General features: G+C 21.7%; 1 protein-coding gene across 5 annotated transcripts in view; it reads left to right on the forward strand.

The window, feature by feature from the left end:
• Window positions 1–27,489, forward strand: part of LOC122507861 (venom dipeptidyl peptidase 4) — a 607,787-nt gene that overhangs the window by 104,120 nt on the left and 476,178 nt on the right. The window contains exons 1-2 of one of the 5 annotated variants that reach the window (XM_043620808.1): window positions 5,867–6,296; window positions 23,661–23,785. The exons of 3 other annotated variants lie outside the window; for them this stretch is intronic. In XM_043620808.1, coding sequence (XP_043476743.1) covers window positions 23,759–23,785 — 27 coding nt within the window. In that variant the 5' untranslated portion in view covers window positions 5,867–6,296; window positions 23,661–23,758. Of the gene's footprint in view, window positions 1–5,866; window positions 6,297–23,660; window positions 23,786–27,489 lie in introns of those variants that run through there. One more of the 5 variants, XM_043620807.1, reaches the window with a different exon arrangement.

Consider the following 27,489-nt stretch of genomic DNA (forward strand, 5'->3'; position numbering starts at 1 on the left):
CGATCATTTTATAATTATATTAGTGTATTATTATAAAATATATATTAAAAAAGAAAAAAATTTTATTTACTATCTGCGTAATATACAATTTAAAGAAAGATTGTTAATTTTTAGTAAATCCAGATTTTAGCAAAATTTTAGTGCTTTATTTTACATTTTTTGTATAATATATCTACAAAAAACATTTTTCTAGGTCATTCTTTTTTTAATTTACTCTCAAATATATACACAAAAGATTTCATGAAGCAGAAACGATTAAAAAAATTGTTTACGCAACATTATAGAAAAACAAAGTTCGATGCACAAAATAGCCCCATCCCGGGAGTTATTGTGTTCACGACTTTCAATGACTATAACTAAGACAAAAAAATTTTTTTCTTTGCAAAATTTATAGGAAACCTTCAGAAGGATGTCCACAACATATATCAAAAGTTGATTTTCTTTATTCTCTTAATTCTGAATTTAAATAAATCTTTGAATAAAAAAAAAGCTATTTGGTGCACAAAATAGCCCCGGTTGACGGTATTTAAAATTTTTTTTTTTAATTTACTTTTATTTTTTAAATAAATAATTAAATAATTTTTATAATAAATAATTTTTTAATATTTATTAATATACTACTGATCGATAAGCATTATAAAAATTGATCAAATAGGGAAAAGTGATTAAAATAAAAATGCAATCCAATAAAAAAAGTAGTGAAATGGAACGAATGTATTTGTATAGAAAAATGAAAAGAGTATGGAAGGTAAACAGAGTTAAGAAAAGAGTATGAAATGAAAAGTCGAGATTTCGTTGATTCACCGATTTCACGATGAGAGGGGAAGAAATCGAACTAGAGTATCTCTCTTTCTCTCTCTCTCTCTCTCTCTCTCTCTCTCTCTCTCTTTCTCTCTCTCTTTTTCGTTGGTCGAGTAATCAAAGTCGACGTGAATTCTATAGGGAATCTGAAAAGAGATCGCGCGCTCCTCACTTGAATTGCCGATACGATATATATACATGTGTATATTATATTATATATATATAGAGAGAGAGAGAGAGAGGAATTTGTTCACGTCGTCTACGCGCATTTCGCATGTATATATAGAAAGTCACGTTAATGGATATCCCGAGGGTGTTATGCCGTTTTGCAAAGCGCGACACAAATCAAAATATAAAATGAACCACCGGCTATCCCCATTGCCGGCGGAACTAGTGAGAAGGGTCGTTCCACAGGGACTATTAATGCCGACTTCCTGTTTATATCAAGAGCAAAATCGGTTTATCTCCAGTGGCATTTTCTCTACTGGCAAAAGGAAACAAAAAAAAAAAGAAAAGAAAAAAAAAGAAGTGGGAAAAGAGAATGAAAACTCGACCCCCCTTCCCCTTCCTCTTTCGACTTAGTATCAAAGTTCAAATAGACAAAAAAAAAAAAATAAAAGAATAATCAGGAAAAACAACACCGTTGGGGTCAACTACTTGATGTATTTTAACTTCTCTTGGTTATTTCTTCTTCGTTTTATCGTTTTCGTAAATATTGTTTCTCTTGATAATTACGCCTCCCTCTCCCACACTCGTCCCTTTTAAGGGGGTGATTTTTTCCTATATTCGGAAATCGTTTTGTTTAACTTCTTCGTTTCTTCTATTTCTTTCTCTTTCTTTTTCCCTTTCTCTTCTTCCTCTTCTTCTTCTATTTCTTTTCCTCCTCCTTTTTCGTTTTAATTTTTCTTTTTCTTATTCATTTTCTCTTTTTTCCATTCCCTTCCTCTTCTTCTTCTGTTTCTTCTTCCCCTTTCTCGTTTTCATTGCTCTTTTTCTTTATCATTTTCTTTTTTTTCCTTTCCCTTTCTCTTCTTCCTCTTCTTCTTCTGTTTCTTCTCCTTTTTCTCCTTCTTTTTCGTTTTCATTTTTCTTTTCCATTTTTCATTTTCTCTTTTTTCCTTTCCCTTTCTCTTCTTCCTCTTCTTCTTCTGTTTCTTCTCCTTTTTCTCCTTTTTTTTCGTTTTCATTTTTCTTTTTTAATTTTCTCTTTTTTCCTTTTTTTTATTTCTACTTTTTTCCCTATGTTCTTTTTCACACTGTTTTCCTCACTCGTTACCATTTTTTTCTCCTACTCGTTCTCCTACGAATTTTTCTATTTTTCTTCACCTCTTTTAATTTTTATTTTTCGCTATTCGTTATCATGAGAAGAAAATAAGAATCATATGAAGTTACGGAAAACAAGTAAAGAAGAAGATAATCTCCTTAACTCTTGTTTTCCGTTACTTTGTTTTCTATTTCTGTTTCCTTCCTCCTCTATTTAGTTTTTTCATTTTTATCCCGTTTTACAGTCTGTCGTTCTTAATTTTTTTCTTAGATATTTTTTTTTCGTTTCAAACAATATTGTTTTAAAAAAGAATTCTTTGGAATAAAAATAAAATTTAAATAATGTATAAAACTATCTTTTTAAATGACTTTTTTCTTCTGTAATCAGTAAATAATAACTGGATTGTAAGGAAAAAAAAGACTGATTATCAGTGAATATTAACTGAAAAATTAGTTACTCATCCAAAAAATAATAATAATTAAAAAATTAGTTTATTAGTCAAAAAAAAATTGACTGATATTTCAATAATTTTTAATTGATTTTCAGTAAAATTTGACTGATTGAAATCCTAAGAATAGAATTACTGAAAATGAGACAAATTTCACTGAAAATTAATTTTGAAGATTATATTAGAGAGTAAGAATTTGTAAACTAAACTTTAGAAATTATTAATTGACTTTAATTGACATTCTCTTGTTTGATATATAAACATAAATTGTAATCACCACGAATTTTAATCCAAAACTTTAAATTTTTCTATTTCCGACAAATAATTGAACTTTACAAAACATGAAATATTGAATTAATTTAAGTAATTTAATTCTCGAAGAAATTGAAAAAAAAGATTCTATCATAAAATTATTACTTTTGAATTATTAAACGAATGATTTTACTTACAAATTTCAAAAATAATTGAATTTTACAAAAGTTATCTTTACAATTTTTATAAATAATATAATTTCAAAAAATCAAATTCATAATATAAATTCAATTCTAAATTGAAATTTCAGAAATATTTTAGGTGAACGCTCTTTGCTTCCTTGAATAATTGAATTCTCAAATAAAATTATCAAAAATGATTCTAAATAATTGAATTAGAGAAGAATTTTAGTAAAAAATTCTAAATATTCTAAAAATTAATTGAAATTTCTCTTTTCTTCCTTGAATAATTGAATTCTCAAAGAAAATTCTCAAGAATGATTCAAAATAATTGAATTCTAAACTGAATTCCAAAAAATAATTGAAATTTCTTTTTTCTTCCTTGAATAATTGAATTCTCAAAAATGATTCAAAATAATTGAATTCTAAACTGAATTCCAAAAATAATAATGAAATTCTTCGCTGAAATTCAAATATTTTCAAAATCTACTATTTTAATAAATTTTTTTAAATTAATTCAATTATTTAAAAAAAAATTATATTTTCAAAAATATTCAAAATTAAATTATTTTTTAAAATTCATGCCTATAATGCTTTTAATATTCAATTATTATGTAAAATTTTAACTGATATTCATATTTAAATTAATTTTTCTTAGAAAATTCTACGAGAATTCAATTATTTAAAACAATTCAATCTCGGTAAAAAATTTTAATATTTTTTAAAATATTGTAATATTTGCTTTAAATTTCATCAACACTTTTTTTTTGAAAATAATTTAAATCTTTTAAAAAACTTCATTATAAAAAAAGTAGATATTGAAAATGATTTAATTCAGAAAAATTTTTGAAAAAATAATTTAAATTTTGCCAAGAATTTTATAAAAATTTTTTGAAAATAATTCAATTATGGAGAAGAATTTTATTATTTTTCAAGATAATTGAAAATTTTTACGTGGAATTTAAAAAAAAATTTAAACATATAATTGAATTACTCTGCGAAGAATTTTATTATTTTTGAAAATAATTGAATTTCTGCAATTATTTGTAACTTCATATAAATTCAATTATTTTCAGTATGTACTTTAATAAAAATCCCTGATTTTCCTGATATGACCTATGACAAACCTGGAAATGTTAAAATATTTAAAAAATAAAAAACTTGCATAATTGCCAGTTAAAACCACAATTTTTTAACTGATTAAGAGAGTGTAAAGATTCTAAATATTTAATTTTGCTTTTGTTTCTGAAGTTAGTAATTTTTGTAAATATTTACAGTACCGTCCGAAATTGTCAGTCCACCCATTTTTAAAGGAATGAAAAAAATTCTTTAACGTAAAATTCATGAAAACTAAAATTTTTTTTGGTTTATATTTTGTAAGAGGATAAAATTTTGAAAAGAATAAGACCTCACAGAAGTCATTTGGACAAAATTTGTAGAAGATATTCTTAATAATCGTCATTTTCAATGTTTTACAAAAATTTGAATAACTTCTAAAATAATGAACGCTTTTTAATAATCTTAGGCTTATTTTAAAGGTCATTTTCTACGGAATAAGAATTACTTATAGGCATTAACCTGTAATTTTTTACTTGGAATAAGCATGACGTCAAAGTTGGACAAAAAAATTCAAAAAATTTGAAATAATGTTATTAAAAGAAAAATAATTTTTGAAATTCAAACATATTTTTTTATTAACTTTTCTTTAAAAATCTTCACCATATCATGGTTTATATATGTTCTAGAATAGTTTTTAGTACAAAAAATTTATTTCAAATTTTTCCAATTTTTTTATCCAACTTTGACGTCATGCTTATTCCAAATAAAAAATTACAGGTTAATGCCTATAAGTAATGCTTATTCCGTAGAAAACGACCTTTAAAATAAGCCTAAGATTATTAAAAAGCGTTCATTATTTTAGAAGTTATTCAAATTTTTGTAAAACATTGAAAATGACGATTTTTAAGAATATCTTCTACAAATTTTGGTCAAATAACTTCTGTGAGGTCTTATTCTTTTCAAAATTTTATTGTCTTTCAAAATATAAACCAAAAAAATTTTGAGTTTTCATAAATTTTATGTTAAAAAATTTTTTCATTCCTTCAAAAATGGGTGGACTGACAATTTTGGCCGGTACTGTACATTTGTCAAAAAAAAGTCGTTAAAGTTGAGAACTTGTATAGTTCGAACTTAAAAAAACAAGGAAAAATAAATCTTTTCGGTTTAAAAATAAAATCGTATTCACAAAAGTAGGTATTTAAGGTTAAAGGTTACACTTTAGATACAAAGAAAGTTATTTCCCCGTGTCACTTTCGCATGAGGATAAATTTATCGTTGACCGTTATCAAGTTAACAGAATACATACATATATATAGAACAAAATGCAACGGTATCTAATCAGAGCAATTAATCAAGATTTAACACTGCCAAATCTTGCACGTCTTTTATCACTGAATACAAATTACGTTGGGTCAGGTTTACCCTATGATTATCTGTTGTACGTTCAATGAAGTGATAAAAGACGAAGGTCAGGATAAAAGGTCACTGCGGTACATTGACAGGGTCGTACTTTTTTAGGTCAAACCTACTATATATATATATATCTATTGTTACCGAATGAGATTCTGATTGTTTACATATGGTGTGAGAGAGAGAGAGGATTTTTGGAGCCCTTTTCCCCTCTTGTATATCGTCCCTTCTACCCTTTTTCTTTCTTTCTTTTTTTATTTTATTTTATGTTTGTGTGTGGCTTCTATAGATATTCACGTCCAATGCAGTGGTAGGCATTCAACAGGTATACAAGGTTCGAGTTTATATCCCCACTCACTCTTTCTCTCTCTCTCTCTCTCTCTCTCTCTCGGTTGTTGGTCCTGGCTCTTGGATCTGCGCTCAGACCGCGTATTCTTGTTCAGTTTCAAGCGTAGCGCCTCTATTCGCTTTCAGTTTAGCGCCGCTTGTCGAAGTAGTCGCTTCTCGCGTCGAATTTTTTTTCCTCCAAATCGTGAAATATTTTTATTCCCTTTTTCCTGGAGAAAGGTGAATAATAAAAAAAAAGAAAGAAAGAAAAAAAAGTTTGTCGGGTCTTATGAGCAGAAATTCTATTGTTCAATTATTGGGGTCGTTGCACCCTGCAACGTTTCGCCCATTATCATCCCCTTCAAAATTCGATTGAGATTCTTCTTTTTCGAGTGAGAGAAAAAGAGAGAAGGAGAGAGAGAAAGAGATTTATCTTCTTTTTAAAGTGCACCGTCCCTTTTATTCTCATGTGGTTTCTTGTGTATGACACTGTGCAAAAAACGGTTTTGTGCTTTTAAACACGGACTATTTTTGCGTAAGGACTCACGTCTATTTGGTTAGTATCACTTTTGGTTGATTATTTTTTTGAATTAGTATATCATTATTAATACCGGTTTTTTTATCGTAATTTTTGCAAAAATGATCAAATAATGTACCGTGTTATTAAACAATACGAAACAATAGGCAATAAAAGAGAATTAAAATAGAAAAATGAAGATGGAAAAATTAAAAATTCCCAGCTATCGATATTTTTTATTTTTTTTTTTTTATTGTATTTTCATAATTAACATTGTGAATTTTAATTCAATTCAAATTTACATTTGAATTAGTTAAAAATAACTGATTGGTAGTAGAGCTGACAATCAGCTGATACTGATTGTCAGTTAAAAGGACCTGATGTTTCAAAACATTTTTTTAAACTAATTCTATTAGTATTTTTTTATTGATAATTAGTCATTTTTTCACTGACGATAATACTAATAATATTTTTGGTAATTATAATAAAAAAAAATAATAATAATTTACTTACTAATGTCAGTTAAAAAAATTTACTGAAATGTCAGTTATTTTTTACTGACAATCAGTCATTTTTTTTACAGAGAATCATTTTTTATATAATAATTTGGAAGTAAAACGTCAGTTACTGATTCAAATAGATTACTTTTTTTTTATTTTTTCACTAACCATTAAGTTAAAAATAACTGATTGGTAGTAAAGCTGACAATCAGCTGATAATGATTGTCAGTTATTAGGAACTGACTGTTCTGCTTTTAAATCAATTAGAAATTTACTAATTTATCTGTGAAAAAATTCCCGTTAGTTAAGAATCAATAAATTTTCTCACTGATTTAAAAAGCAAAAAGTCAAAGTTACTTTTATTCGAATCTGTGAAAAATTCAACTGATTCGAAAGCAAAAGGTCAGTCACTGATTCGAATCAGTTAAAAATTTCGACTATTTCAGATATTAAGAGAATTTATAGTAATTAATTAGAAAACAGATTTTTTGTGACAAAATAATTTCTGAGTAAAGAGAACTTTTTTCTCGCAATTGTTTTCTGAAAATTTGGATTAGTTAAAAATAACTAATTTGATTAGTAAAAGAATCAGTCACTGATTTAATTAATTGTATTTTCGATAATTTTTTTCTTGCAATTGCTTTTTGAAAATTTGGATTAGTTAAAACTTAAAAATAAATAATTTTAAAATATTTTCTATTAATAATTATTTTCTACTAAAAATTCGTTATTTGTTACTAAAAATTAATTAGTTTCTACTACTAATTTTTTTTTTTCAACTAATTGCAAAAGGAAAAAGTCAATCAAAATTTTACGAACAATTTGTTACTTTCAACTCAATTCAGATTTGAATTTGTCTATTATTACAACGATTTGAATTACTCTCAATGACTCTTGTTTCAAAATTTCTCGATTAAGACGAATTTATTATTAGCCAGTTCATTAGATTTAAAACTTTCCAATTGGAATTAAATTTGAACTCTATATTCTTTGCATGATAAAAAGTTTTTTAATTAATGGCCTTAAACATTTCTCATTTATATATGACGTGGATAAATTTACAGTTTTCCTAGATAATATCTCAAAATTCATTTGTTTATCTTCAATCAATTTTGAAAGTTGAAAATAAACTTAGTGTCAATTTTGATTGACATATATCCTTTATCAATTAAAGTTCCTTTTTATTTTTTCTGAGGAAAAAATTTCTTATTTTCCTTCCTTTTTTTACTTACTTCATTTTTTCTTTCTTCTATTTTTACTTATTTTTATTTTCCGAGTGTATTTAAAACATTTTGCAAGAAATAATAAATTCTTTTTCGAGTTCAATAATTTATAAGTTCAATCTATTGTTTCCTTTTGAGTGCAGTATTTCTTTCTCAAGTGCAATACTTCCTTTTCAAGTTCAATACATATTTTTTAAGTGCAGTACTTAACAATCAAGTTCAAAACTTCTCTTTTAAGTGCAATACATATTTTTAAGTGCAGTATTTTTTTTCAAGTGCAGTACTTCACTTTCGAGTTCAATTCTTTTTTTCGGAGTGCAGTACTTCCATTTTAGTGCAAAATTTCTTTTTTAAGTGCAGCACTTCTCTTTCAAGTGCAAAACATAACTTCTAAGTGCAATACATATTTTTAAGTGCAGTACTTCTATTTTAAGTGCAGTATTTCTTTTTTAAGTGAAGTACTTCACTTTCGAGTGCAATTTTTCTTTTCGAAGTGCATTACATCTTTTTTAAGTGCAGTACTTCTCTTTCAACTGCAAAACTTCACTTTTAAGTGCAATACATATTTTTAAGTGCAGTACTTCTTTTTTAAGTGTACTATTTTTTTCCAAGTGCAGTACTTCACTTTCGAGTGCAATTCTTCCTTTCGGAGTGCAGTACTTCCATTTTAGTGCAAAATTTCTTTTTTAAGTGCAGTTCTTCTTTTTTAAGTTAAAAACTTCTTTTATGTGCAATACATCTTTTTTAAATGCATTACTTCATTTTTAAGTGCAGCACTTCTCTTTCAAGTGCAAAACTTCACTTCTAAGTGCAATACATATTTTTAAGTGCAGTACTTTTATTTTAAGTGCAATATTTCTTTTTTAAGTGAAGTACTTCACTTTCGAGTGCAATTTTTCTTTTCAAAGTGCATTACATCTTTTTTAAGTGCATTACTTCATTTTTAAATGCGGCACTTTACTTCAAGTGCAATACTTAGCATTCAAGTTCAATTATTTCTCCTAAAAGTGCAATATTATTTTTTATAACTATAAAAATATAAACTATAAATCAATTTTTGATAAAAATATAAAGTTCTGTGTGAAAATATTTCAAAAAATATAAAATAGTATTAAATAATTTTAGAAACCTTAAAATATAAAATAAAGTAAAATTATATTATAAAAATATAATATAAAGTGATGATAAATAAAAATTGATTTCTTCAAGTGCAACACTCTGTTTCTAAAGGAGATAGAATGAAATGAAAAATGTCGAAATCGAATTTTCATTTTGTTAAATTTGAAGTGCGATTATCAGTTTTAAATATTGATGAAAATGAACTGTCATCAGAAAAAAAATGTAAAAATCTAAATTCCAATTTGAATAATTGGAATTATAATTTGACAAAAGAAAGAACTTTTTACTCTCTCTTTTTTTTACAAGTTGAGATTTTGACAGTTTGAAGGAAAAAGGAAAAAGAGAATGGAATTGATTAAATTTCCCTTTTTTAAATTTATGGTGCATGTTGGTTTTGATATAGGTTTCTAAAAAGATGAGGTAAATTTAATTTTTCTATTTTTTTGTGATACACAAGTGTATGTATATATATATATTGAGATTCCCTTGACTCTAAAGCAACCCAAGGCTAGGTTAGCTTGAATTTATATCTATGTATATATACACATAGAGTTCAGATTGGAAAAGCAGTGAACCAGTCTCATAACCACTTAACTAGCTGTCAGTGCTATAAAGTATAAAGTGATGTTCCGGCTTATACGGCTTGTTATTGTAATCGAACCATGAGGAATGATGAATTTCATTTTTATGTTATGAAAATGTATTATTTTCCCGCACGCAACTTTGTGCGAAATTTTACAGTATAATTACTGTTTCGTTGGGTTTAATTTTAATTTTATTTTAAAAAGTGGTCACTTCTTTGGTGTTTTGTTATTTTTGAACTTTTTTTTAATCATTCGGATAAATAACAAATTACTTTTTATTAAGCACAAATTACATTTTACTTAGCAGAAATAGTTTTTCATTTAGCACAAATAATTTTATTTAGCAGGAATAATTTTTTATTTAGCACAAATAACTTTATATTTAGCACAAATAACTTTTTATTTAGCAAAAATAATTTTTTCATTAACACAAATAATTGTTTGTTTATCACAAATAATTATATTAAGCACAAACAACTTTATATTTTGCAGAAATAATTTTTTACTTTCAAAATAATTTTATTTAGTACAAATTGCTTTTTATTTGGCACAAATAATTTTTTATTTAACTCGAATAATTTTATTTAGCACAAATAATTATTTATTTCGCAGAAATAATTTTTTCTTTTGAACCAATAATTTTATTTAACACAGATAACTTTTTATTTAACACAAATAATTTTTTCATTACTAAAAATAATTGTATATTAACCACTGACAATTTAATTTAGTTCAGAAAGCTTTTTATTAGGCACAGATAACTTTTTATTTTGCAGAAATAACTTTTTATTTTGAAGAATAATTTTTTTAGCAAAAATAACTTTTTATTTGTCAGAAATAAATTTTTTATTTAAATAAATAATTTTATTTAGCATAAATAATTGTTGATTTATCCCAAATAATTCCATGTAGAACTTAATTAAATTTTTATTTCGCAGAAATAACTTTTTATTTTGAAGAATAATTTTTTTTAGCACAAAGAACTTTTTAATTGGCAGAATAATTTTTTATTTGAGCAAATAGTTTTATTTAGCATAAATAATTGTTTATTTATCAAAAATATTTCCATTTAGTGCTTAATTAACTTTTTATTTTAAAGAAATAACTTTTTCTTTTGAAGAATAATTTTTTTAGCACAAAATAACTTTTTATTTGGCATAAATAATTGTTTTATCGTCACAAATAATTATATTTAGCGTTTAATTAACTTTTTATTTCGATGAAATAACTTTTTATTTTGAAGAAATAACTTTTTATTTTGAAGAAATAATTTTTTCTTTTGAAGAATAATTTTTTTTTAGCACAAAGAACTTTTTATTTGGCAGAATAATTTTTTATTGGAACAAATAATTTTATTGAGCATAAATAATTGTTTATTAATCAGAAATAGTTCCATTTAGCGCTTAATTAACTTTTTATTTCGCAGAAATAACGTTTTATTTTGAAGAAATAATTTTATTTAGCGCAAATAACTTTTTATTTGGCAGAAATAATTTTATATTTAAACAAATAATTTTATTTATCATAAATAATTGTTTATTTATCACAAGTAATTCCATTTAGCGCTTAATTAACTTTTTATTTCGCAGGAATAATTTTTTATTTCGCTTAATTAACTTTTTATTTTGAAGAAATAACTTTTTATTTTGAAGAATCATTTTTTTAGCACAAATAATAATTGTTTTTAGTACCAATAATTTTATCTTGCACAAATAACTTGTTATTTCGCAGACATATTTTTTTTACTTTGAACCAATAATTTTATTTAACGCAAATTACTTTTTATTTATCAAAACAAATTTTATTTTACACAAATGACTTTTTTGATCAATAATATATTAATAAAAATAAAATATGTAATCAAAAATAAAATTTTTTAAAAATATTCTCATAAGTAAACAATTTGTTTCAAAGAAGAAGAAAATTTTTTTATAATAATATTTAGAAACATGTTTCGCTAGTTACGTAATTTTTTTTTCAAAGTGTGCGAATAGAACAGGATTTTTATATTGAATTGGAAAAAATAAATTCTACATTTGCAATTAAAGATTTATTGAAGAAAATAATTTTTATTACAATGTGAAGTAACTTTATGCGTCAAGTGTTATAACGTGAAGGTAAAAATAGAATCTAATTTGAAGAGAGAAATAGGCTACCACGTGTGTGACAAGGTAAAGTCACTGGATGGAGAAAGTTATTTTGTGTTCAAGTAGCGCATACTGACGGTGACTGAACTGAGATTTTTAACCTTGATCTTTGACTCGTTGATAAAAATTAAAAATTTTCTTTTCTGCAAATTTTCAATTTCACTTTAATTGAAGAAAATTTTTTTTTTTTAGTTTCGCTTACTAATTTTTGCTGTTGTTTTGATTATTAATTTAATTTTAAAACTCAACTCTTTTATTGATTTAATGAACTTTTAGGATCGTACATTTTTTTTACATCAAATTAACTTTTATTATTAAATTAAATTAACTATCTTATTAATTAAATAAACTTTTACTGATGAAATTAATTGTCCTAGTAATTAAATTAATTTTCTTATTAATTAAATCATTTTTCCTGTTAATTAAATAAACTTTCCTATTAATTACATAATTAACTCGAAAATTCTAATTTCAAGAGAACAGAACAAGTGAAATTTATTAAATACTTTGGGAAAATTTCCAGAAAGCTCATTTTACAAAATATATCTATCCTAAAGTTTAGAATAATTTAGCAAAATATTAAATATTTAAAATATTTCGTTGTAAATTTGAATATTTTCCCGATGTTCGAAAACTTTGATAATTGAAACTTTGCCCCTTAAATCATTAAATAGTTGCGAGCAAAAAATTTGATATTCTTTATTTTTCCCACAGTCAAAAGTATAGAAAGTAATTTTTTTTGTATAATTAAAAATTGGCTTTCGATTTCAGTAATATATATATATATATTAAAAAAAATATTATTTTTGTATAAATTATTTATTCATATTCAGTCTCTGGTAAATTTGCATCTACTGGGTCGTTTACCTTATAATATACATCTCTTTATTTATTAAACTTATTTTCAATACAGAAACTGAAATTAACATTTTATTTTTATTTTTAATTATACAAAATTATTTGAAATCAAAAAGAAATTTCAATACTCTATTATATTTGTAACAAATTGTTTCATTAAAAAAGGAAAATAAATTCTTTCTGTTCTCTGAAAGAAAAAAAAATAAATACACACTGTTACATTATAAACTGCGTACAAAGTTTAACATAAAATTATAATTAATTTATGAAAACCAGTAATGTCTGAAATTTTCAGTTGTTTCAATGTACATCAATATTCAAGTACGCTGAGAGTATGTAAAAATGTACATTATTATACTCACCTATTATTAATTATTAACTAAAAATTATTGATTAAAAATTAATTCTAAATTATTATTTAAAAATTATTTTAATAATTTATTATTATTAAAATTTTATTTTAATAATTTAATATCAAAGGACGTTAAAGATTATTAATATTTAAAAATTATTGATTAAAAATTAATTATTATTTAAAAATTATTGATTAATTATTAATTAAAAATTATTGTTCAACAATTAATTATTATTAATTACAAATTATTCAATAGAAATTATTTATTAATTACAAATTATTAATTAAAAAAAGTAAGTGTTAATTATTTATTCGAAAGCAGACGTGGTATGGAATTTTTTAAATTATGTTATAAATTCTCAAGGGAATTAATAGTTTGTATATTTTTAGTCGACAATTTTTTGTTTCCTCTTTTAGATTCGAATATCAGTTGAATGTATCTGGTTAATTTCAAGTTTATTAATCGGGAATCACTGACTTCAGAGATAATTCTATTTACACAAATGTTTTTCCCCTCGAAACGATTAACATTATTTGATCATTGATGCAGTTTTAAAGACTAAATTGAATTTTTAAAAGAAGTAAAATATTTATACGGTTGAACAACTTTTGCCTTTTTATTATATTAAGTAATACTCTACTAAATTATATAAAGTATTAATAATTAATAAAAATGAAAATTAGAAAATTATTAAAATATGATTATATTATATTATAATTATTATAGAATAATAGAATATAATGTTAAATAGACAATGGTAAATTTCATAAAAATAATTCTATTTAATATGAAAAGGTGAAAATTTTTCTTTCCTGTAATTTAAGATTTTTTTTTTTTTTTTTTTTTTTTGGTGAAAGTATTGTCATTTATATGTTAAAAAAGTGTGACCCCCTTTTGTTTTCGATATAATTATATGCATAATGTCTTAATATCTGCATGTCCTGCATGTTTATTATTATTATTTTTATATGATAATGTACGATAAAATCTGTGTTAATTACTCGAAAAGAGTATAGAGTCTTCATTAGCCGAGCAGCATTAATTACGCGATGTACTCGAAAACTCGCGTGTGATCATATATAAAATATAAAAATCGCGAAGCAACATTCGTCACCGTGAAAATAATTACTTGCATAAAATTGATACGCTAATGAGTTTGAATTTCAGAAATGTCACCACCAGCCTCTCATAATATTTTATTTATTATGTTCATAATATAATATAATATATTATAATAAATAAATATATGAGTTATTAATTAAATATTAAATAATAAATAATTATTAATGATCAATCAATTATTAAAAAATTAAATATAAATATTAATTATATTAATTAATTTTTTTATTTTTATATTTTATTTAAAATTATTTTTTTATTATTTATTATATTTTTATTATATTATATTATATTATTTATTATATATAAGTATATATATGTGAATATCCGTTTCTCTCATTTCTGTTCAATGTTATATGATTGCAACTGAAGGAATTGCACGATTGATTTTATCATTTCCTTTTCTCGTTCGTGCTGAAATTCTCCTCCCATCAGAATTGAATGAAATACAAAGTTCTTGTTATATTGATTAACACGTATAGATACAGGCATTTTCAGGGCTTATTGGGAAAACAAATTGACTGTTTTATAGATATTTCAAAATTTATCTATTTCAAAATTAGCACAAATAATAGAAAAAAAAACAATGCATTTATTCTGCAGAGAATATTTTGCAGAATAAGGTATTTTTATTGTTATTTATCATTATTTGCTATTACTATTTTCATTATTATAATTATTTTTAATTTTATTATTGTAATTTTTTTTCTTTTCATTTTTTCTATTTTTATTGTCATAACTATTTTTAAAAATCAATTAAAATTAAAATCAATTAAAAAAATCAATTATTTAAAAAAGTGTTTTTTTTTCAAATTCTTTGGAAGAGTTCAATTATTTACAAAAGTTTTTTACATCAGGAATTCAATTCGTTTCAAATATATTAATAAAATTGTTTGAAATAAATCAATTATTTTAAATAGAATTTTAATTAAATTTTTTTGAAATAATTCAATAATTCTATTAGATTTTGATAAAATTCTTCTCAAGAATTCAATTATTTACGTAAATAATTCTTCGAAACAATTCAATTATTAAAGATAAATAACAAAATTGTTCCGGAAAATTAAATTATTTTGAGGCTTTTAATAAAATTCTTTGCAAAATTCAATTATTTTCATAAATAACAATATTCATCACAAAACTTCAATTATTTTTAGAAATAATAAATTATTTTTTGGAAATTCAATTATTTTAGAAAATTCTAATAAAATCGTTCGCAGGAATTCAATTATTTTCATAAATAATAAAATGCTTTTTAGGAATTCAATTATTTTCAAAAAAAAATTTAGTAAAATTGTTTGAAAGAAATCAATTATTTTAGATTTATTTAAAATTGTATTTATTGTATTCAATTATTTGTATATAAATAATTCTTCGAAAGAATTTAATTATTAAAGATAAATAACAAAATTATTCACGAAAATTCAATTATTTTGAGGCATTTTAATAAAATTGTTTGAAAAATTCAATTATTTTCATAAATAACAATATTCATCACAAGAATATAATTATTCGTAAAAATTTTATTAAAATTCGTCGAAAAAATAAAATTATTTATAAATTTGTTGGTAAAATTCTTTATGAGGATTAAATTTTGAAAAACATTTATTTATTCAATAAATTATTTATTTTTGTATTTAAATAATTGAATTCTCGTAGAATTTTCTAATAAATTTTCAAAAATAATTGAATTTTGAATATTTTTGAAAATAATTACATTTTTTTGAAGAATTTACTTGAAATTGTATTAAAAATAATTAAAATTCTGTAAAGAATTTTATTATTTGGGAAAATAATTGAATTCTTGTAAAGAATTTTTATTACATTTTTTTTTTAATAATTGAAATCCTGGAAAGAATTGTATTATTTATGAAAATAATCGAATTCATGGAACGCATTTTATTACATTTTTTTGGTAAATAATTGAATTCATTTCAGAAATTTTATTAAAATAGTAGATTTTGAAAATATTTGAATTTCAGCGAAGAACTTCATTATTTGTGAAATGTAATTGAATTCTTGCAAAAAATTTTTGAAAATAATTAAATTTTTTGAGGAATTTATTTAAAATTGTATTAAAAATAATTGAAATCCTATAAATGTTATTATTTATGAAAATAATTGAATTCATGTGAAAAATTTTATTACTTGTAAAAATAATTTATTTATTTATTTATTTATTTATTTATTTATTTATTTATTTATTTATTTATTTATTTATTTATTTATTTATTTATTAAATAAATAAATAAATTATAAATTCTTAGGAAGGATTTTATTAGAATTTTTGTAAATAGTTTAATTTATTTTTGAAAAATTTTATGTAAATTTAAATTACTACATCCACGACGTGGATTTTATTGTTTTTATTTATTTATTTTTGTTTTATTATTATAATTATTTTTTATTATTTTTATTCTTTCTATTTTTATTGTTATAATTTTTTTTTCTTTTATTTTCTTATTTTTACTTTTTTTGTACTTTTATTCTTATAATTATTATTAGTTTTATTTTCTTATTTTTACTTTTTGTATTTTTATTGTTATAATTATTTTTAGTTTTATTTTATTATTTTCATTTTCATTATACTTTGATTATTGTATAATTATTTTTAGTTTCATTATTATGTTTTTTTTTAATTATTATTATTTATATGATTACTATTTCTATTGTTCCTATTGAAGAACGTGAAATGTATTGTTTCAATCTATGCTCTCACATTGAAATTTTGAATTATACGAAGTAGAACGAATATTATTTTCTTTGAAGAAAATTACACTTGTCAATACGAATAAATGTCGTTTTCACATTTATTCATGTCGTATTTCTCTTATTTTCAAATTACAAATTTTCCTTTTTCGATAGAATGTTTCAATTCATAGAAAAAATACCTATATATTCTTACAATATTGATTAAAAATTTTATTAAACTTGATTTTTAAACTCAAAGTAGTTTCTCTCTAATTAAAGTTACACCGGGGGAAAAAATGGAATAAAGTAACTTTTAAATTTTTACAAAAGTGTCTGGAATTTTTCTGCTTATTTTTGTCAATATTATTATTTTCTTTCGCTATTTCCCTTTGATTAAATTTTGCTTCTACAGGCGATAAATAATTAAATATTGAAAAAATATAAAATTTTTTTAATAACATTACTTGATAATAAAAATTTTACTTCGTTTTTTTTTTTACTAATTTTTACGGAATAGTAAAATTTTTATTTATTAGGAAATAAATGTACTTTATTTATTACGGTATAAATATAATTTATTTATTATAAACATAAAGTAAATATAATTTGTTTATCACTAGACAAATATAATTTATTTATTATAAAGTAAATAGACTTTATTTCTTACAATATAAATGTACTTTATTTATTACCATATAAATATAATTTATTTATTACTATACAAATATAATTTATTTATTACTATACAAATATAATTTATTTATTACTATACAAATATGATTTATTTATTATAAAGTAAATAAACTTTATTTCTGAAATGGTAAAATTTACTCAGCCGGAAATAGTAAAAATTGACAGAAATGCCATTAACATTTTATTTTGCACAAAAAGTGGAACTTTATTTCAGCGACTTTATTCGTTTTCTTCATGACATTGTCAATACGAATAAATAACGTGACAAATGACGTTTGAATTATGAATATCGACTAAATAGTGAAGTACATGAAAAAGGAAAAAATATCCAAATGAAAGTATTATTATTATTATTTATTAAATAATAATTAAATAATATTCTGAAATAAATAATGAACTGAAAGAAATAATAAGTAATAAAATTAATAAATAATAATTAAATAATAAACGTAAATAAATAATGAACTTAAAGAAATAACAAATAATAAAATTAAATAATAAACTTAAATAAAAAAAAATTGTGATGGGAGAAAAATTTGAGTGTTACAGCGGTACGAATTTTTTTTTTTTTTTTGTTTGAAGTTGCATTGCAAGAACCATACGAGTTCCAATTTAGGTGAAGTGCACGTAAAAACACATACTCCTCATTTTTCGTCGATACTTGGTTCGCAAATGCACTCTGAAATGGAAACAAAATTCAGTGCTAGGCGTCTGTTTGTATTTCAACCATTTTCGCCCTCAGGGGCTTTTCCACGTCTTGATCGGGCATCATTTTAACGTTTTCCCTTTCCTATTTCCCTCTATCCTCTCTACCTCTTGCGAATAGATTTCGTGCCGTGAAATATTCAACAAAAATAAAGGCGACAAAGAAAGAAAAAGAAAAAAAAAGCAGTTGAGAGGACAGATTTTTAGAAATGCAACGTTTTCTTAAAAATAAATAATTCATTTTTATGCAAAGATCGACGAGCAAAAAAAAATATATATCATTCCTCGGGAAAATATGAGTTGGACTCTCAAGCTCTTACAACTTCTTCTTTTAAAGGTGTATTTTGCTTTTCTAAAAAAAAAAATTGAAATAAATTTCAAATTTTTCTAGATTTGCTAAAAAATTTTTGGATTTTTCGAAATTTTATTTTTTACTATATAAATTTCAATTGCAGTTTTTCTGGAAATTTTTCAGTTAATTTAATTAAATTTAATTAAATTTAAACTAATTTAATACTAAAATTAGTGAAAATTACTAAAATTTACTAATTCAAAAGCAAAAAGTCAGTCAATTCGAAAAAAGTAAAAAATAAATAAAATTAAATAATAAAAACTAAAAAATAAACTAAAAAAATTCCAGAAAAACTACAGTTAAAATTTAAATAGTGAAAAGTAAACTATCGAAAATTTAAAATATTTTTTAGCAGATAAATTTTTTTTCTAGAAAAATTTGAAATTTATTTATTTCATTCATTGATTAATAGTTATATCTATACTAATTAATTAGTAGATATTACTATTAATCAATAAAAATTACTTCTAAAGTTTTTGATTTTGAATTAGTGAATTTTACTAATACATTAGTAGAAAATACTATTTATTAGTAAAATTTACTAATAAATTAGTACAAATCACTATTTAACAGTAAAAATTACTACTAAACTTTATGCTTTTGAATTAGTGAATTTTACTAATAAATTAGTAGGAATTACTATTTATTAGTAAAATTCACTAATAAATTAGTAGAAAATACTATTATTAGTGAATTTTAGTAATAAATTAGTAGATAATTTACTATTTATTGGCAAAATTTACTACTAAACGTTTTGCTTTTGAATTAGTGAATTTTACTATTAAATTAGTAGAAAATAATATTTATTAATAAAATTCACTAATAAATTAGTAGAAATTACTATTTAGCAGTAAAATTTACTACTAAACTTTTTGCTTTTAAATTAGTGAATTTAAGTAATAAATCAGTAAAAATTACTAATTAAAAGTAAAGTAAAATAAAGAATAAAAAAGTAAAGTAAAAATTAAATTAGTAAAATTTACTAATTCAAAAGCAAAAAGTCAGTCAATAACCTAAATTAGCAAACATTTTTACGAATTCAAATTGAGAGAGTCCAATTTTATTAAATTGATGTTTGAATATAAATTTCATTTTAAAAATAAATTGAAAATCCACTTTGTCTGCTTTCAAGAATCAATCATTTCAAATTATTTGAATTATTATTTATTTTTAGATGAAAATTCATTTTAACAGATTTTAATTATAATTTATGTGATAGAAATTTGCGAAAATTTAATTTTTAATTTAATTATTTCTTTTTAATAATTTTTCGTACATCAATTTTCATTATATTTTAGGTATAAATTGAATTGGAATTTTCATTTTAATTGTTAAATGAAAAAAAGCGTAATTAAATATTATTTACTGTACTATTTTGCAAATTTTCTCTCCCTCGACCATTTAATTGTCGATTTTTTGATGGATTGTAAATAAATTCATAAAAGTGCGTCATTTTATGAGAATAATATAAAGATGATCAGACAATTATCGTTAATATCGTCAATGACTGTAAATAATTTATTAATGAAGTGAGTTTTAATTTAATTGTGCTTTTTTTAATTGAGTAATATTGAAAAATGGTGATAATTTATTTTTGCGTAATTAAAATATAAAATAAATATTCCATTTTTGAAATATTTAAATATTCAGTATTTATAAAATTCAATAAATTTAATTATGTAAATTTAATTTAAAAACTGTAATTAAAAGAATTTTGTTAAAAATATTTCATTAAAAGAAGGAAATTAAATGAATTTAGTTAAAAAAATTTAATTGCAAAAAAGGAATTTAATAAATTTAATTAAAATTCAAAATTTATGGAACAGAAAATAAGAATTTTACCAATTTTATTTAATATTTAATTTTGATATTTTCAAATGTATTTTAATTATAATAATAAATAATGTACCTATAAATATTATTTTAATTAATAAATACCATAAATATAAAATATAAATATAAAATAATATAAAAATGCAATTTTTATATCGTACGACGGAAATTAAATTGAAAATAATTTTTAAACCTTGAATTTAATGTTTAAATTTAGTCCAACTAAGCAGCAAAATTATTTTGCATTATTAATTAATTATTTAAGAAAATAAAGAGAGATAATTATAAAAAGACTTTTTAAAACTTTTTACCAATAATCAATTAAATAATTAATTAAAATCTTCCTAAGTTTGAATTAGTAAAAATGTTTAAAAATTTTAATTGGTGACTGATTTTTTGTTTCTGAATTAGAAAGTTTTACTAATAAATAGTAATTTCTACTAAATTATTAGTAAAATTTGACTAATAAATAGTAATTTCTACTAAATTCTTAGTAAATTTTTGTTGAACAAATTTGAAAGATCCGTAACTAATCTGAATAATTTTATATTAATAAAAATATAAAAGTTATTGTCAAAATATTATTACTAATAAAAAGTCAGTGTCTGTAATTCAAGTTAATAAACTTTTTTACTATTTCAAATTTCAAAAGTTAATTTTAATGTATAAATTTCATAAAATTAATTAAGTAGCAAAATTATTTCACTTTATTAATTATTTATGAAAATAAATGGGGGGGTAGTAATTAGGAAAACTGTTGTTTGGTAAATATTTGACTAATAATTAATTAAAATCTCTCTAAATTTGAATTTGTAAAAATATTTACTAATTTTAAATTAGTTGCTGACTTTTTTCTTTTAATTAGTGAATTTTAGTAATATATTAGTAATAATTATTATTTATTGGTAAAATTTACTAATAAATTAGTAGAGTTTACTATTTATTGGTAAAATTTACTACTAAACTCTTTGCTTTTAAATGTGTGATTTTTACTAATAAATTAATAGAAAATACAATTTTTTAGTTAAATTTACTAACAAATTAATAGAAATTACTATTTATTAGTAAAATTTACTTATAAACTTTTTGATTTTAAATTAGTGAACTTTATTAATATATTAGTTGAAAATAGGTACTGTTTATTAGTAAAATTTACTACTAAACTTTTTGCTTTTAAATTAGTGAATTTTAGTAATAAATTAGTAGATAATTTACTATTTATTGGCAAAATTTACTACTAAACTTTATGCTTTTGAATTTGTGATTTTTACTAATAAATTAATAGAAAATACTATTTATTATTAAAATTTACTAATAAATTAATAGAAAATACTATTTATTAGTCAAATTTACTAATAAATTAGTAGATATGACTATTTTTTAGTAAAATTTACTTTTAAACTTTTTGATTTGATTTAAATTAGTAGATATGACTATTTTTTAGTAAAATATACCTTTAAACTTTTTGATTTTAAATCAGTGAATTTTAGTAAGAAATTAGTAAAAATTACTATGTATTAGTAAAATTTACTACTAATCTTTTTGCTTTTGAATTAGTAAATTTTAGGAATAAATTAGTAGAATTGACTATTTATTGGTAAAATTTACTACTAAACTTTTTGCTTTTGAATTTGTAATTTTTACTAATAAATTAATAGAAAATACTATTTATCATTGAAATTTACTAAGAATTTAGTAGAAATGACTATTTTTTAGTTAAATTTACTAATACTTTTGTAGAAATTACTATTTAATAGAGAAATTTACTAATAATTTAGTAGAAATGACTATTTGTTTAGTAAAATTTACCTCTAACTTTTTGGTTTTACATTAGTGAATTTTACTAATAAATTAGTAGAAAATATTTATTATTAAAATGTAGTACTAAACTTTTTGCTTTTGAATTAATGAATTTTAGCAATAAATTAGTAGAATTTACTATTTATTGGTATAATATGCTACTAAACTTTTTGCTTTTGAATTTTTACTAATAAATTAATAGAAAATACTATTTATTAGTAAAATTTACTAACAAATTAGTAGAAAATATTTATTAATAAAATTTACTAACAAATTAGTAGAAAATATTTATTAGTAAAATTTACTAATAAACTTTTTGCTTTTGAATTAGTGAATTTTCGTAATAAATTAGTAGAATTTACTATTTATTGATACAATTTTCTACTGAACATTTTGTCTTTGAATTTTTAATTTTCACTAATGCAAACCTTTTTTTAAATTTAGTAAATGTTTTACTAATAAATTATTACTAATACTAATTATAATTACTAATACTAATACTAATAATTTTTCTAATAAATATTAATTTCTACTAAACTATTAGTAAATTTTTTGTTAAACAAATTTGAAAGATCTAGAACTAATCTAAATAATTTTTTATTAATAAAAATAAAAAATTTATTGTTAAAATATTTTTAATAATAAAAAGTGAGTGTCTCTAATTTATTAAAGTTAAAAAACATTTTTACTAATTCTTTAGAGAGAGAGAGAGAGAGAGAGACAGAGAGATTGACTGTTATATTAACAAAAAAGAAGATAAGAAAAAAATATATATAGTTGACAAAGAAAAATGATAATTGGTTACTAATAAAAAAAAGAAGAAGCAGGGTGGTTACAATTAATGATATACGTTTCAAAGTAATATAAATTATATGAAACGAAATGCTCTTGAATTTGCTAAAATGAGAAAACTTTCCCGTCGGGAAATTTATTCGCCTAAATGAAATGTTACCAAATGAAGTTGAATTTGGAATTGGTGTGGGTGACCTTTTTGAAATAAATTCTGTCGTACTTGTAAATCTCAAACTCTCCGCGCGCGAATCTTTGCGATTTTTCCCCATGCGAAACGAGAAAACTGAATTTTATATATATATATACATATAAACTCAGTACCGCAGATCTGTTCCAATATCAAAAAGATACTGTTAGATTTTGTATGCATATATTCAATTATTCATGCTTGAAATACATCTTCGTCAAAGTCAACAGTTGAAAGAGCGACGCTACCTATGCTTTGCACTCGTTTATTTATATTTATATATATATATATATATATGTATATAGAGCAAAATGGTTGCAAGTCCTTTCCGATTTCCATTTAAATATAAAACGCTGCTCGGCTGAAAAATTAAATACAGCTTTTATCGAGCTCTGGTCGTGTTGGCCGTGTGCTGCTAGTGATTAATGGATTTGAATCGAAAAGGAATACCACGGACGAGAGAGAGAAAGAGAGAGGCAAAATTACCGGTGGCAAGAGACGGGAATCGGTGACTTCTTGGCTCCTAGAGGACATCAGCCATAATGGCCGAGGGCAGATTCGATGTAAATGTAAGTTTTTGACAATTTTTTTTTTTTTACTCTTTTTCGCAAAAACCATTACTTACGATTTACGAACGTTAGTGAAACCGCACCCGTACTCTCTAAATTAAAATCAATCGAAAATAACTAATTTTATGGTGGAAATTCAGTCACTGATTTTATTAGTAACTTTTTTTAGTAATAACATTCCTAATAACTAATTATTAAATTAGTAAATTTGCGTAAAAACGCAAAAACGTAAAAAAAAGGAAAGACGTAAAAACGTTATGTTAAAATTTTTAAAAACTAACTTATTTATAAAAAAGGTTCGAAGAGATAAAATGGTGGTTTAATTTCTCCACTTGAGAACGCCAAGGTCACCGCTAGATGGCTAGATTCCTCGCCACCTAGTGGCGACCTTGGCGTTCTCAGGTGGAGAAATTAAACATTTTATGAGACTTTTGATACTATTTTCTATTGAGAAAAGACAAAAAAATTCGTAAATTATTGTCAGAATTTCAATTATTTTCAAAAAATTTCCTCAATTCAATGATTTTTAATATCTACTATTTTAATAAAATTTTCCAAAAGAATTCAATTATTTAAAAAAAAAATTAATAAAATTCTACGCAAACCTTTAATTATTTTCATAAAATAATAAAATTTTTACAGGGATTCAATTATTTTCGTAAATAATAAAATTCTTTTTTTCAATTATTTTCATAAATAATAAAACGCATTGCAGAATTTCAATTATTTTTAATATAATTTTAATCGAATTTCTCGAAAAATGTAATTATTCTTATAAAAGTTTTATTAAAATTTGTCGAAAGAATTCAATTATTTAAAAATTTGTTAATAACATTTTTTATTGGAATTGAATTATAAGAAACATGCAATTATTCAATAAATTGCTTTTTTTGTATTTTAATAATTGAATTTTTTTAGAATTTCTTAATAAAAATTGATTTAAAAATGGATTTCAGTTAAAAATTTTAGATTATAGTTTAATTTTAAAAGCATTAGAGCGTGAATTTTTTAGAAATAATTGAATTTAGTTAAAAAAACACCGAAAAAATTTAATTTTGTAAAAATTACAAATTATTACAGAAATTCAATTATTTTCTAAAGTAACAAAATTCATCACAAAAATTCAATTATGTTAAAAAATGTTTAAAAATTCTCAAAAATTCAATTATCTTTAAAAATAATTAAATTCTTCTCCAAAATTCAATTATGTTCAAAAATTTTAATAAAATTCTTGGCAAAATTTCAATTATCTTTAAAAATAATTAAATTCTTCTCCAAAATTCAATTATTTTCAAAAATTTTAATAAAATTCTTGGCAAAATTTCAATTATTTTTAAAAATTTTCCTCAATTCAATGATTTTAAATATCTACTATTTTTTTATAAAATTTTCCAAAAGAATTCAAGTATTTAAAAAAAATTTAATAAAATTCTACGCAAACCTTTAATTATTTTCATAAAATAATAAAAATTTCATAGAAATTCATTTATTTACAAATTTTTTTTTTTAATTTCTTCGCTATTATTCAATTATTTTCATTAATAATAAAATTTTTACAGGGATTCAATTATTATTTTCGTAAATAATAAAATTCTTTTTAGGAATTCAATTATTATCGAATTCTTCGAAAAATGTATAATTATTATTCTTAAAAATTTTATTAAAATTCGTTAAAAAAATCCAATTATTGTAAAAGTTATTGACAAAATTCTTTATAAGAAATAATTGTTCAATTTGAAGAAACATGTAATTATACAATAAAAATTTTTTTTGTATTTAAATAATTGAATTCTTGTAGAATTTCCTAATAAAAATTGTATTAAAAATGAATTTCAATTTTATTATTAGTTATTATTTTATTATTATTATTTTTTTATTATTTTATTATTATTATTATTTTATTATTATTTTTAATACAATTTTAATCGAATGCCTCGAAAAATGTAATTATTCTTAAAAATTTTATTAAAATTCGTCCAAAGAATGCAATTACATTAAAATTTGTTGATAAAATTATTTATGGGAATTGAATTTTAAGAAACATTCAATTATTCAATAAATTATTTATTTTTGTATTTAAATAATTGAATTCTTGTAGAATTTTCTAATAAAAATTGATTTAAAAATGTATTTCAGTTAAAATTTCAGATTATAATTGAATAAAATTTTTTATGGAAATTGAATTTTAAGAAACATTCAATTGTTCAATAAATTATTTATTTTTGTATTTAAATTACGATTTAAATCTCGTAGAGGAAAAAAATCGTGTAAAATGTTTTTTAATTTATTATTGTGAATTTCAACTCTTTCATTATAACTAAAAGCTTTTATAAATAAATAGGAAAATAGGAGAAAAAATATTTTTAGAAAATTAAAATAATAAATAATTATAAATAATAATAAATAATAAGAAAAAAATATTAAATAGATGTTTCATAAGAGAAAAAGAAATGTTTCAAAAAAGAAAAATAATTTTTTTTTAAATACGTAACGAAATGTTTACTTTAAAATTATTCAGTTCTAAATTGATGTAAATTTATCTCATGAAACATTTTTTTTTTACAAAGTAAGCCCTACAGTATGGAAAATATTTGTTTAAATAGACAAATATAACTTTATTATACAGTTATTTTGGTAAACATTTTTAAAATTGAATGAAACAAACATATATGTATATACTTCTCGGCTCTCTATATTGAAACATATTTCTCTTCCACCTTGGATATAAACATACAAAACACGATGTTACATAAGAGAAAATAAGGTCAAATTTCCATGAATATTTATTTGAATGGAATGTAAAATGTATTAAATTATTTGAATATTTAAACTAACGTTTCATTCTCAAAATTAAAGTTTAACTTTTATTTAGTTTAACTTTTTTTTTAATTACTGTTATGAGAAAATATTTCAGTTAATTATATGAATTATAAGTTTTTTTTATAATTAACTGCAGATGTACTTTATTATAATTTTAATTAGTTTATTATAATTAGTAAATTTTTAGTATAGTAAATAGTAAACAAATTAATGCCGTTTACTTCTATAAATAAATAATATAATATTTTTAATATTACGAGGCAACGTTGCCTGACAATATCGACAAAATTTTTGAGCTAAAATCTCGAATTATTTGGGTCTAGAAATATTGATTTATAGCGACTCTTATTTCGCAAGATCAGCTCTTAAAAAAATTAACATAATTTATTGCTAAAGGGAAGAATGTTGGGAACTTTATTACTTTAAAAAATTTTTAATAAGGAAAGTTTTCAACTTTGTGGTTATAGAAAATTGAAATTTCTTATACTCAAAAATCCTTTGAATTTTTTTAATTAGAAATAAAAAGGAAAATTTTTTAATTATTTAGAAAAAATTGCTAAACTTTTATACCTGATACTTATTTATCCCTTTCTTTTTGTACATTAATATTTTCCGTATAGAAATATTTTCAGAAAATTGTGCGCAAATTGTGACAGAAATATTGCGAATAATTACACATAGTTGAAAATAACTTAGGATTATAAGTGCAAACAGCAAAATGAAAAAATGTCAAATTTGTCTAAAGGTTAAAAAATAAATTAGGAGACTTTGCTAATTTAAATGACATCACTATGTTTGCTCTAGTATTTAATTCGTTACATTTCCAATTAACAGTTAAACAATACAATTGTCTTTTTCTCAGGAAAATTGCGAGTGTATTTTTC

This window comes from Leptopilina heterotoma, unplaced genomic scaffold (assembly GCF_015476425.1).
Source record: "Leptopilina heterotoma isolate Lh14 unplaced genomic scaffold, ASM1547642v1 Lhet_52, whole genome shotgun sequence".
Classification (NCBI taxonomy): Eukaryota; Metazoa; Arthropoda; class Insecta; order Hymenoptera; family Figitidae; genus Leptopilina; species Leptopilina heterotoma.